This window comes from Monodelphis domestica, chromosome 4 (assembly GCF_027887165.1).
Source record: "Monodelphis domestica isolate mMonDom1 chromosome 4, mMonDom1.pri, whole genome shotgun sequence".
Lineage (NCBI taxonomy): Eukaryota > Metazoa > Chordata > Mammalia > Didelphimorphia > Didelphidae > Monodelphis > Monodelphis domestica.
In genome coordinates, this window is record NC_077230.1 from 121,937,681 (window position 1) to 121,951,333 (window position 13,653).

Consider the following 13,653-nt stretch of genomic DNA (forward strand, 5'->3'; position numbering starts at 1 on the left):
TTAACCAACCTTTCCAGCCTTGTTTATTCATTGCTTCCGGGGACACACTCCAGTTCAGTCAAACTGGCCTTTCTGATGTTTGTCACAGATGTTACATCTCCCATCTCTCTACTTTTTTGCACAGCGTGTATCCTATGCCTGGAAAATAATCCTAGAAACCCAGTTGTTGATTATTGTCATTTGGTCATTTTCAGTCCTGCACAACTCTTTGTGACCCCATTTTGGGATCTGGTCTGCCATTTACTTCTCCAGCTCATTTTATACATGAGGAATCTGAGGCCAACAGGGTTAGGTGACTTGCTCAGGGGCACGCAGCTAGTAAGTGTCCGAGACTGGATTTGAACTCAGAAAGATGAGTCTTCCTGACTCCTAGCCCAGCACTCTATGCACTGTACCATCTAGAACTACCCCCTAGAAGTCCTAATTTGCTTCAAAACTCAACTTCCAAACCATCTTCTGAGGCTCCTGATGTCCCCAGCTGCTAATGCCTCTCATAAAATTACATTGTATTTATTTGTATATCTGTTGTATATAGTCATTTTGTGTGTACTTATATGTGCATATTTTCTCCCTCTATAGATGTTTCCTTGTGATAAAGGCAGAGGCTTCTTCATTTTTGTCTTTGTGTTCCTCAGACTTGTTACTGATTACTTAAATATACTTGTTGATTAATTATTTGATAGGCAAAATTGCAAAATAAAATTTATTTTTTGTAACTTCCAACTTCTCTTTCTGCCTCTCTTCCTCAAGGGTACCATCCGTTTCCCAGTGATTCACACTAATAACCTCAATATCATCTTCATTTCCTCCCACTTTTCTATCCTATATATCCAATCTATGCTAATTTTCTTGCTTCTCCCTTCACAAACTCTTGTATCCTTCTACTTCTCTGCACTTACGCAGCTACTACCCTAATGACCTCACTCTTGAATGACTTCTCTCTTTTTTTTTAAGCCCTTACCTTCCATCTTAGAATCAATTATGTGTATTGGTTCTAAGGCAGAAGAGTGGTAAGGGCTAGGTAATGGGACTTAAGTGACTTGCCCAGGGTCACCCAGCTGGGAAGTGTCTGAAGTCAAATTTGAACCCAGGACCTCCTGTCTCTGGGCCTGACTTTCAATCCATTGAGTCACCCCACTTCCCCCTCCTTCTGCCTTCTAACTAAGCTCCTTGCCTCAAGGCTCTCTCCCCTCCAATGAAGCCTCCATTTCAGCTGCCAAAGGGATTTTTTCCACAGCATTAGACTCACCATATCGTCTCCCAACTCAGTAAACATTGGTGGCTCCCTTTTACTTCCAAGACCATTCTGGTTGCCTTTTAAAGCTCATCATAGCCTGGACCTCTCTTACCTTTCTGATCATCTTATACTTTATTTCTTTCCATGAACCCTATGACAGCTACATTGTCTAATTCCCACTCTATCTCCCACCTCTGGGTCTCTACTGATAAAGGAATGCTAGGAGCATAGCTTCCACTCTTCTTTCTCCCTTCCCTGGAGAGAAGGAGGAAGCTAGAAAAGAATGTGTTACTGAGAGAAACCAGTAACACATTCTTTTCTAGCTTCCTCCTTCTCTCCAGGGAAGAAGTCGAATGTCCCTGTGGACTGTTTGCTCACTTTAACTTCCCTGATTCCCTCTGGAAACTCCAGCCTTTGTTCTAAATGCATGCTTTGGTTTCTAAGGTTTTAAATCAGAATAAAATATTGGCCACTATAAAACTCAGTGTTCATGAATTCAGATGAAAGGAAGGAGGAGAAGAAAAAGAAGGAGAGAGAATAAGGAGAAGGAAGAGAGAATAAGGAGAAAAAGAAAGAGAGGAGAAAGAGAGAGAGGAAGAGAGAGATAGAGAGGGAGAAAGGGAGTGGGAGAGGGAGAGAGGAGAGAGGGAGTGGGGAGGGGCAGAGAGAGAAGGAGAGAGGGAGTCGGGGAGGGAGAGAGATAAAGAGGGAGAGAGAGAGATTTTTATTTAAGAGAAATGAAATACTGTCTGCCCTTTGATCCAGCTATACCACTGCTGGGTTTATACTCCAAAGAGATAAGGAAAAAAAGACTTGTACAAGAATACTCATAGCTGCACTCTTTGTGGTGGCAAAAAACTAGAAAATGAGGGGATGCCTTCCAGTTGCGGAATGGCTGAGCAAATTGTGGTATATGTTGGTGATGGAATACTATTGTGCTCAAAGGAATAATAAACTGGAGGAATTCCATGGAGACTGGAACATCCTCCAGGAATCAATGTACAGTGAAAGCAGCAGAACCAGGAGAACATTATATACAGAGACTGATACACTGTGGTACAATAGAATATAATGGACTTCTCTATTAGCAGCAAAGCAATGACCCAGGACAATTCTGGGGGATCTATGAGAAAGAGCACTATCTACAATCAGAGGAAGAACTGTGGGAATAGAAACACAGAAGAAAAACAACTGATGGATCACATGGATCTATGGGGATATGATTGGGGATGTAGACTCTAAAGGATCACCCTAATACAAATATTAATAATATGAAAATAGGTTTTGATCAATGATACATGTAAGACCCAGTGGAACTGCTCATTGGGGGAAGGAAAGAATATGAATCATTTAACCATGGAAAAATGTTCTAAATTAATTCATTAAATAAATAAACTTTAAAAAAAAAGAGAAATGAAATATTTTGCCCAGATATGTTTAGTCCTTGTGGGACAGAGCTATTAAGGCCAAAGGAGAGACTAGTGTTGAAGTTCTACAAAGTGACAAAGAACCCCCAAACCAGGATGCTCTTAGCTTTTAAAAATAAGCTAATAAAACTTCTATTCTGAGAGCAAGCTCAGGTGGACATTTTCCTTTCACTTGGAAGCAGCCATTTGGTGTACAGGGCTGAAAAGATAGTCCCACCACATGAAGGGAAGGTCCTTTGCTTTTGCATTGCTTGCAAAAGAAAAGTCCTGAAAGGGAGTGAGTTACAAGGGAAGCTAAATTCTCAGAGTATGGTCAGATAGTTCCTCTCATTTAAGGGATGACTGATAGCTCAGCATGCCTTGCCTAAAGCGAAAATCCCTACATTTGAGTCTTTAAAGTTTAGAAGGAGAACAGACATACCCAAATAATTATAATTTAAAATAGGAGGCATCTGTTGAAGGACTATAAAGTTTTCTGAACAGAAAGAGGAGGGAGAGATCACTTTTTGAAGGAAAGGAATCATGGGCATCTTCGTGGAGGAGGAAGTGCTATTTAATTTGAGGGATGGACATGATTTTGACAAGTGGAGACAGGGTGATGGCCTTTCAGGCATAAAAACAATGTATCATGAATTTGGTACTCAGGGCATAAAGCAAAAGACATGCTTGGAGAATGAATGACATTGAATCCAGTTGAACTAGGATATAAGTTTGGAGGAGGGAAGAAGTAATGGGAGGTAAGGTTAATATTGCTGGGCCAGGGATTAGTGTGTTTTGGTGGAAAGATCTAAAGTCAGACAACCTATATTCAAGTTCCACTTCTGATACCTACTATTTCTGTAACCTTAGGTAAAGTCACAACTTCCCTGGACCTCAGTTTCCTCATCTGAAAAATGAGGGCCTTGGCCCAGATGGTCTCTGAGGTCCCTTCCTGAGCTAGATCTATGATCCTTGAATGTCAGCCTAAATAAGAAGTTTGCATTTTATTCAATAAACAACAGCAGAGGCCATTGAGAGTTCTTAAGTAAAGGAGTAACACAATTTGAGCTGTCCATTAGGAAAATTAGACTGACATCTGTGTGTAGGATGGAGAGATTGGGGACAGGGAAATTAGTTAGAAAACTATTAAAATAGGCCAGGAATACGAGTCTAAAATCAGGATAATGATGATGGAAATAGAAAGATTGAGGGAAGAAAGAGATATGGCAGAGATATGTATAATAAATTGGACTTGGTAACTGATGGGATATCAAACCTGAAGGAGAGGGAGAAGTTAAAGATGACCTAGAAGGTTGGGTGGGGTCTGAGCCCAAGTGACAAAACAACAGCAAAATCAGGAGAAGAAACGACAAAAGAATGTCCTTTCCCAGAAGACGAGGTGTTTATGGCTCCATTGAGATTTCAGACTTATTTTACACTACACTCTCTGAAAAATCTTTTTTCCATTTCTTGCCTCCAAATGTTTGGGATCCCCATGCTTAGAATGTACTCCTTCTTCTTGGGAATCTTGGAATCTCTAGCTCTCTTAAAGGATCAACTTAAATGCTACCTACACAAAATTTTTCATTCTTTCTCCAGTTGTTATCACTTCTCATCATGCTAAATTACTTCATGCTAATTATTTACTTCATATGAATTTTTCTATTTACTTATCTGGGTGCAAAATATTCTAATAAAATGTAAGCTTGTTGAAGACAAGAACTGTTTTCATTTTTGTCTTTGTATTTCCTAAGCCTGAAATAATGCCTGGGACTTAAGAGATGTTTCATAAATGCTTTGAATTTAGTAGTGGAAGAGATCATTAATTAATGAATTCTGTTAGGACTGGGAAATATCTTAGTGGTCTATCTCTTTCAATACTCTTATTTTAGAGATAAGGAAACTGAAGACCATAAGTTTAATTTTGATAATAAGGAGGTCAATACCCTTTAGGTCTCTTGACACATAGCACTTTACTAATATTATTCCTCACAATGACTCCTAAGAGATAGGTGCTATTATTATGCCTATTTCACAGATGATAAAAATTGAGATAGAGGTTAAGTGATCTGACTACATGGAATTTGAACTCAGGGCTTCCAGATACCAGGTCCAGTGCTCTAAGCACTGACTACCTAGTTGTCCATTTATAAGCTTCCTATATGTAAGCTGATGTCTTCTATCTAATGAGTCTTTGCTTAGCTTGAACTTTGGGGATTCTTCTTGGAAAGGTGAGAATTGCAAAGTTTATTCTATGTATTCTGTTCTACTTCCTGGCAAGTTAAATGCTATATATTTTTTTTGCCACTTTTTATCATAGATTTAAAACTAGAAAGTACTTCAAAAGCCATTTGTTCAAATCCTCTCAGTTTACAGATAGGGAAACTCAGATCCAGGAAAGCTATAAGGGACCTAGTCATTCAGGCACTAAGTGTCAAAGGCTGGACTTGACCCCCAATCCTCTTATTACACTGGCAGTGCTTTTTTCACTGAGCTATCTTGTACTCTAATCAGTTTTTATGTCCGAGAGAGACACAGAGGGGATTTCTAAGCAGTGTGAATTAGTTCTGCAGTTTGAGGGCCTCTGATCAATTGAGGTGCCATAAAGAGAACATATGTGTAATGTAAGCTGGCAGCCCCAGAGATACAAACATGTCCTGTTCCAAGTCACTGATTAACCTAATAAACTAATTCAAACTAAGGCTTATTAATTAATAATAATCCCTTTCACCTAATAGGCCTTCTTCCAAGCTCCTGTGATATTTACTGTCTAATCCATTCATTTGGCACAGATTTGCTATTTGATATTTATGAGAAACCTATCATCTTCCCAACTAGACAGTAAATTCCTTTTAGGCAGAGGCTATGTCTTCTACTTCATTCTGTATAGACTAAAATTTTAAAAAGCAATTAAGGAATAATTAAATGAAAAAAGTGTGGTATCTTTAAGTAGAGAGTAGGCTTTAGTACGTATTTTCTGTACATATGTGCTATAGGCAACAATAGGTCAACTAAACGGTATCTACCATGTATGTAATGATTATTACATACATTCTACTTCTGGGGTGCTTGTAACATTCAACATTCCATTCTAACGTGGGAAAAATTTGTCTTATACCATTTGTCACTCCTCCTTTTCCCTCATTTTTGGCTTCCCACCAAAAATCCAATCAGCTAGCTCACCTGCATTGCCTTAATAAAGATATTGTACAAGGGCAGTTTGAATTGTGTCAACAAATGGGTAAACCAAAGTGTTTGAAAGGAAAAACTGGGTGTTACCCTGGTTTCCAGGAAAATGATAAAACTCTATTTCTAGTCCTCAAGAGATTCAATGGCTTTCCTTAAAGCTCAACCTATTCAAAGCCAGGTGTACCTTCAGAGATAGATGAATGGAATATTATTATGCAATAAGAAAATTCTGTCATTTTACTCTTTGTTGGCAAAGTGATTCTCCTTAGCCACAAATCTAACCATGTCCTTGCTCTTTGAAGTCTACTTCAATGGCCTCCTTGCTTTGAAAGCCCAACTTGTCTTTCCAGCCTCATTGGACATACACACTTTCTGCTCCCAGCAAATTGGCTGGATTTCTCTTCCTCACACTTGCACTTCATCTCTTGTCTGTATTCCTTTAGATTGACTAGTCTCCATTGGAATTCCCTTCCTCATCTTTTCCATTTAACAGAATTTCTCTTTTATTTTTAGATGCCGCTCAAGCAACACCTTCTAAACACACTTCTTAGACACTCTTCTAATCTCTTCAAATGAAAGTGCCCCCTCTCCTCAAAGTTCCTTGTATTTAATCACTTTTGTGTTTATTTATTCTCTTTATGTTAATTCTATATATACTTTTGTCTGTGTATAGGTATACCCTTGCTGTCTCCCTGTTAGAATACCATCTACTTGAGAACAGGAATAGTTTCATTTATTATATTTGTTTAGCCAGAACTTAGCATAGTACCTGGCACTTAATTTACTTATTCAACAATAATTTATTAATTCCTTATTGTGTACAACACTATTTTGCAAGGTATTGTATACACAAAGATAAAAGACAAGTCCTGCTCTCAAGGAGTTTACATTAAAAAAAAAAACACCTTTGTTATCACATCACTCATTTCTAGACATACTTCCCCTTCTCTAAATGAGCTCTTCCTTGAATCAAAGATAAACAGTGAAACAAAAACAACCCATATATTGACCAGTCTCTGTCTGTTGTCATTCCTATAAGATTGCTAGTTCCTTAGGGGCAGAGTACCATTCTTCTATCTTCTGATACATAGTTGTTGTCTAGTCCTCTTCAGTAATGTCCATCTTTTCTAGTTCTACTTATTTCACTCTGCATCAGTTCATACAAATCTTTTCAGATTTCTTAGAACATTTCATTTTTTTTAAACCCTTAACGTTCCATCTTAGAATCAATAGTGGGTATTGGTTCCAAGGCAGAAGAATGGTAAGGGCTAAGTAAAGGAGGTAAGTGACTTGCCCAGGAAGTGTCTGAGGTGTTATATGGAAATCACTTTAAAAGACTGATATATATTAATTAAAGGTCACCAAGGAATTCAGCTATGTAATTCCTAAATGAAAACTTAAGTCAGCAGTCAACCTATTATGGAGTTTTTAATTACAAACAGGAGAGAGAGAGAGAAAAAGGGGAGAGAAGGGAATAGGGCTTAAATACCCCAGCTGCTTAGGCTGGGCCAAAGGCCCAAGCCCTTAGATAGCTGAGGCAAAGAAAAGAGATCAGTCCCCATCACTCACATGACCAAAAAGGAGAAACAGTCTCAGGGGCCTCTACCTCCAGCCTCCTTCAGAGCAAGCCCTCCTCTCAGACCTCTCCAGGAGCTCTCCCTCCAGGACCTCCCTCCTCTCAGACCCCTTCAGAGCAAAACCTCCCAGACCAAAACCTCCTCCTCCTGTCCTCAGACCCCGCTATCCTTTAAGGAAACCCTCTAAGTCCCCTCCCCTCAGTTCTCAGGTCTACCAATCACTGTCGATGTCTCCCCTGTGCCAATGGTGGCTCTAGCTTAACCCAGAACCGCCCAGAGGTCTGTTTCCTTTGCACATGTCTGTTGAAGGTCATATTCTCAAATAATTAAATCTTGATCTTTGCTGCAGCCCTTCCTAAATCCTGTTACTCTGCGTAGGGTGAAGATTGTAAGTTCCAAGACCTGGTTCTGTCATTCCAAGTATCTCTATTGTATCAATTCTAAAATCAATCATGACTCAAAGAACTTCCTGTTCTATGCTTAAGCATAGGTCAAAGCCCTTTCCATTGTTTAGCAAAAGGTTTCTGTCCTAAAGTAGTCTTAAGTAGGGAGGAGAAGGATCCTCCCATGCCAAGGAGTTTCACATTCCAATATAGTTCTTACTATCAGTAGGAAATTTTTCAAGTATGAAATTTCTCAATGGGGAAATTTCCAACATTCATAAGTCTAAGAAATTTTAAGGTTTACAGAGATCAGATTTGAAACTAGGATCTGCCATCTTTAGGCCTGGCTCTCAATTCACTGAGCCACCCAGCTGCCCCCAGAACTCTTCATTTCTTAGCCAGGTTTCTTTGATTTAATTATATTAATTTATATAATATAAATTATTGCACATAATTCATATATAATATAGCACATATAACATTTATAAGATAGAACACATCATATAACATCTTTATATATCATTCATAATATTTATGTATCATTTATATCTTTATAAATTTATTTTAAATATATTTGTATAATATATAATATATAATTGATATATTTATATATTATATAATTTATAAAATATTTTAAACTATATATAATTTATAATATATTTCTATATAACATAATGCCTTTCTATATTTCTATATAATTTATTATATTTTATATTTTATATATAGTTATATATTACATATAATTTACAATATATTTATATAATCATAAAACTACTAAAGGAAACCAGCAACTATTAACAGTTTTTAGCCTTTTTTTCCTTTTTTAAAATTTAGAATATTTTTCCATGATTATATGATTCATGATTTCCGCTTCCCCTTCCCTTCCCCCTCCTGAATCTGAGAAGCAGCTCCACTGGGTTATACATGAATCATTGTTCAAAACCTATTTCCATGCTATTCATATCTGTAATAGAGCGATCCTTTAACATCAAAATCCCAATCATATCCCTTTCACACTACGTGATCAATCACATAAAAATATGTGATCTAAGGCATTTCTGTTTCCACAGTTCTTTCTCTGGATGGAGATAGCTTTCTTTTTACATAAGTTCCTCTGGATTGTCTTGGATCATTGTATTGCTGCTAGTAGAAAAGTCTCTTACATTCATTTGTGCCATAATGTATCAGTCTCTTTGTACAATGTTCTCCTGGTTCTGCTCCTTTCACTCTGCATCACTTCCTGGAGGTTGTTCCAGTTCACATGGAATTCCTTCAGTTCATTATTCCTTTCAACAATAATATTCCATCATCAACATATACTACAATTTAATGAGCCATTCCCCAATCAATGGGCACCCCCTAATTTTCCAATTTTTTGCTACCACAAAGAGGGAGACTATAAATATTTTTGTATAAGTATTTTTCCTTATTATCTCTGTGGGGTACAAACCTAGCAGTGGTATGGCTAGATCAAAAGGCAGGCAGTCTTTTAAAGCCCTTTGCACATAGTTCCAAATTGCCCTCCAGAATGGTTAGACCAATACACAACTCCACCAGCAGTGTATTGTGTCCTAATTTTACCACATCCCCTCCAACATTTATCCCTTTCTTTTGCTGCCATATTGGCCAGTCTGCTAGGTGTGAGGTGGTATCTCAGAATTGTTTTAATTTGCATTTCTCTAGTCAGAAGGGATTTAGAACAACAGTTTTTAGTCTTAAAGAGTTATAATGAGAGTTTAATAACTTGGGAGTAGCTAGGTGGCTCGATGGATTGAGAGTCAGATCTAGAGAGAGGAGATGGTAGGTTCAAATTTGACCTCAGGCATTTCCTAGTTGTGTGACCCTGGGTGAGTTGCTTCACCCTCATTGCCTATCTTTTATTGGTTTTCAATACATAGTATTGATTCTAAGATGAAAAGTAAGAGGTTTTGTTTTTTTTTTAAATGAGAGATAAATAACTTACTCTAAGTCATATAATCAATATATGTCAAAGAAGGAATTTGAATCCAAGTCATCTGGATTCTGGTCCTTTGCACAATACCCAAAGCAGCCTCTTTATTTGTCATTTCTCCACTGAAATGGTTCATTCATTCCTGAATCAATGGGCTTCCTTTTCCTTTCATATTCAAGGAGCTGTGGAGATAAGCACTTATGAAAATAAGCTAAAACAAAATAATTTAAAGAGGAAGAGGAGAGCATTGATAGCCAAGGGAATCAGGAAAGGCTTCCTGTGGTAGAGTACATCTGAGTTAAGCCTAGAAAGAAACTGAGGGTTCTAAAAAATATGAGAACAGAACAAGCATTTACATAGTTTCTACTGTGGCTCAGGCACTGTACTAAGCATTTTACAACCTGCTGAAGTAGCTCCTATTATCATTCCCATTTTACAGTTTACAGTTTCCAGACAGGGAAAGTTTAAGAAGCTTGCCCAGGATCTCACAGATAGTGTCTGAGGTCAGATCTGAATTCAAGTCTTCCTGACTCTCAGTCCAGTGCTCTATCATCCATTGTACTGCTCAGCTACCTAGCATATGGAACATTCACAGAGAAGTGAGAGAACAGTTCCTAATATGTGGAAATATTCTGGCAATAGGAATAGGTTTACTGTCATTTAGATCAGAACCATAAGGGAAATTTGATATAAAGCACGAGGGGACAATCTTTTGCTCCAAGCCAGTGAAGGCAATAGTTATCTTTCATACAGTGTTTTGAAATTTGCAAAATACTGTACTTTGTTGTTGTTTAGCTATTTTGTAATGTGCATCTCCTCATGATCCCATTTGGGGTTTTCTTGGCAAAGATATTGGAGTAGTTTATCATTTTCTTCCCCAGTTCATTTTACAAATGAGGAAACTGAGGAAAACAGTTAAATGACTTGCCCAGAATCTCACAACTAGTAAACTTCCGGGGCTTGGATTTGAACTCCATGCCTGACACTCTATTCACTGTGTCAACTAACTGGGATATACAATTTTATCTCCCTAATAACACTACCTTTTCCCTTATGGCACTAGACATTTTTATTTGGTCTTCTCCTTTGGCCATATGACAGATTTGATTTTAGGAAAATTATTTCTCATTAATATTGGAAAGATTCAAACAAATGTGGGAGAGAAAACAAGGTACTAAAAGGAAAAGTTGTGTTTCCTAGAGAAGGCTAGTTTCAATTTTTGGAGTATGTAAATCTCCCCTGGCTATAAAGAACTCATTAATTTGTCACACTTAATACATTTAAAATCACATTCTCCCCATTATTTATGGATCATCAATAATACATTAGCTTACTGCTAATAAAGCTAAGAGTCTTTTGTTGATTTTTTTGGCACCTGAAGATAAAGTTAATTTAATCTGTTTAGCATTTGGCTCAAAGGTTTATGCTCAGACTCACTCCCAGTTACAAACCTCACCCTGTATACTCCACCCTAATTAAATTCTATTCAGTTATTCCACCCCCTCATTTTGCAAATTTACTAGATTCTAACTAAATTATAAACTCTATAGTACCAGGGATGGCTCCCTATCTAAATTTTGCATCTTCTTTAACCCTTGGCAAAGTTCTGTGCATGCAGTTGGTACTTAATTGAATTGAAATGAATTAAATAAGGAAACTAAGACAAAGTGACACAACACTCCTCAGAGTTGGTAGAATAATTCAGGGATATGATTTCTGGTTTGATTTTTTACCTAACCAATGTTTGTGGTTCCCTGTTAGTCCCAGACCTCTTAGAATTGTGAGAAGGATGAATAAAATGAAACTATTTAATATTTTTCCTTCCTAATTTCTAATTTTATTTCTAATTTTTCTTTGGTACCATGAATTGGGCAACATGAGCATATATCCTGATTTTTCCTGTTCTGTCTGGACAATTTGTCCCCTAAAATAGCTGTCACAGATGTATTTATACTCCTCACTGGTTCTGCTTCCTTCCTTCAAAACTTTTTCCTGTCTCCCTCTTTCACCCTGCCTTTTTTTTCCTCTTCCCACTTTTACTTTTCTTTGTCTCATTCCTCTTTCCAATCTATATTCCTGTTATATCTCTTCCCGTTCCCCTCAACCCTAATCTCTCTCTCTCTCTCTCTCTCTCTCTCTCTCTCTCTCTCTCTCTCTCTCTCTCTCTCTCTCTCTCTCTCTCTCTCTCTCTCTCCCCTATATATATCCCTTTTTCTCTTTCCCTCCTTTACCTTCTGTCTCAGATTCATGAATTTTAAGACAAAAGAGCAATCAGTAATGGTTAGGCAGTTAGGGTTAAATTACTTTTCCAGTCACAGAGCTGGGAAGTGTCTGAGACCATATTTGAACCCACAGACTCCAAGCCTGGCTCTCTATCCACTGTGCTACCTAGCTGCTCCGAAATCCCCATCTCAAGGCGCTGGACTTGAAGTTAGAAAACATGAGGGAGTCGTTCAAGTTTTGTAACCTCAGTTTCCTCATCTTTAACATAAAGGAATCTAATAAACTAATTTCTGTGGTCTTTTCATGCTTTTTAATTCCATGATTCCTATCTGACTCCCTCTTCCTTTCCTCTCTTCTTTTTCCTCTCTTCTCTCTTTTCTTTTCCCCCTCTTCTTTCTTTTTTCTATCCTCACATAAGAAGATAGAGAGTAGTTATCCCTGAGTGGGATAGATAAGGAAACTGAGATGCAGACAATGAGGTGATTTGCCTAAAAATAACAAGAAGCATCATAGAGAGATGGGTGAAAGTGGTGCTCAGTTCTCCAGACTCCATATTAGTTATTAGTAGATTTTCTGGGCATCCAAATAGGGAGGTCGGTGGTCTTCATAAGAGAAAGGAAAGTAGGTCTTCATAAAAGGCTACGTGATCTAATGTAACGGGGGAAAAAGCACTGGGTTCAAACTAGCTCTGCTAGTGATCATCAAGAAGTCACTTGGCCTCTGCGGGTCTCAGTCTCCTTACCTGCAAAGGTTTCAGACTAGATTGATCTCCAAGGTTCCTTCTGGTCTTAACTCTTATTCATTGCCCCTCCTTCAAGACTTGGAGAGACAGAGGCTGGGATAGCCTGTGCTTCCGACAGATCCATTCCCCCTGGGAGATTGATTATCCAGCAGGAAGGGGCTCCATCACTTTGCCCTCCTCTCTCCCTCCCTCCTAAGCTCTCGGCGGTCTTTACTTGTTGATAGGTTGAGCCGCTGCAGAGACTGGTCACTGACGTCTCACCGCGGCTTTCCTAATCAATGGGCCAAGAGGCGTAACTGAACAGCAGCAGCTGGGGCCAGCGGAGCCACAGAATCCCAGCGCGGCTCAGAGAACGTACCGGGACTGGCACAGACTCTGCTAGAGGCTCCGGCATGCCGCCCAAGACAAATTTGTTCTCTCTCCGCCGGGGAACAAGGTGGGGAAAGTGAACTCATGCGAATAGCCGGGGGTCAGGTAGCAGCTGTTGGTGACGTCCCCTCTGGGATGAGACTGATTGCCTGTGCAAGTCTATGGCCACCACCATGCAGACCAGCAACCTGTGGTTGATTATCTTCTCGTGGGCTGCGCTAACCGTAAGTGTCATCATCGCTTTCCTCGGTCAAAGAGGATTCAACCCCCTCTCCTCCCACCTCTACCTTCCCACCCTTTTAGATGGGATTCCATACTTCTGTTTGGCAAGTTTCAACCCTGCAGCCTGGGCAAGAAGCACCCGGCTGGTAAAGTTGGGTAATTGATTTGGGAAACTTTTAGCACCCAGAGCAGTTTCGAATTTGGGTAAAAAAAACAAAAACAAAAACAACTAGATCTTAGTTTTTACGCCAGTGTGTTTTGACAAAAGGCCGTCACAAGACTACGTTTTTAGTAATACTCCTGTTCACTCTCTCCCTCTCCATTTCTCCCTTTCTTTCTCTCCCTTGGTCCTCC

The 13,653-nt window shown here is 38.8% G+C and overlaps 1 protein-coding gene across 2 annotated transcripts in view; it reads left to right on the top strand.

Moving 5' to 3' along the window:
* The first annotated feature begins 12,815 nt into the window (after positions 1–12,815).
* SCTR (secretin receptor) overlaps positions 12,816–13,653 on the top strand; it is a 92,825-nt gene continuing 91,987 nt past the window's right edge. Inside the window, exon 1 of one of the 2 annotated variants that reach the window (XM_056793754.1) lies at positions 12,816–13,301. In XM_056793754.1, coding sequence (XP_056649732.1) covers positions 13,239–13,301 — 63 coding nt within the window. In that variant the 5' untranslated portion in view covers positions 12,816–13,238. The remainder of the gene's footprint in view (positions 13,302–13,653) is intronic. The other variant, XM_056793755.1, reaches the window with a different exon arrangement.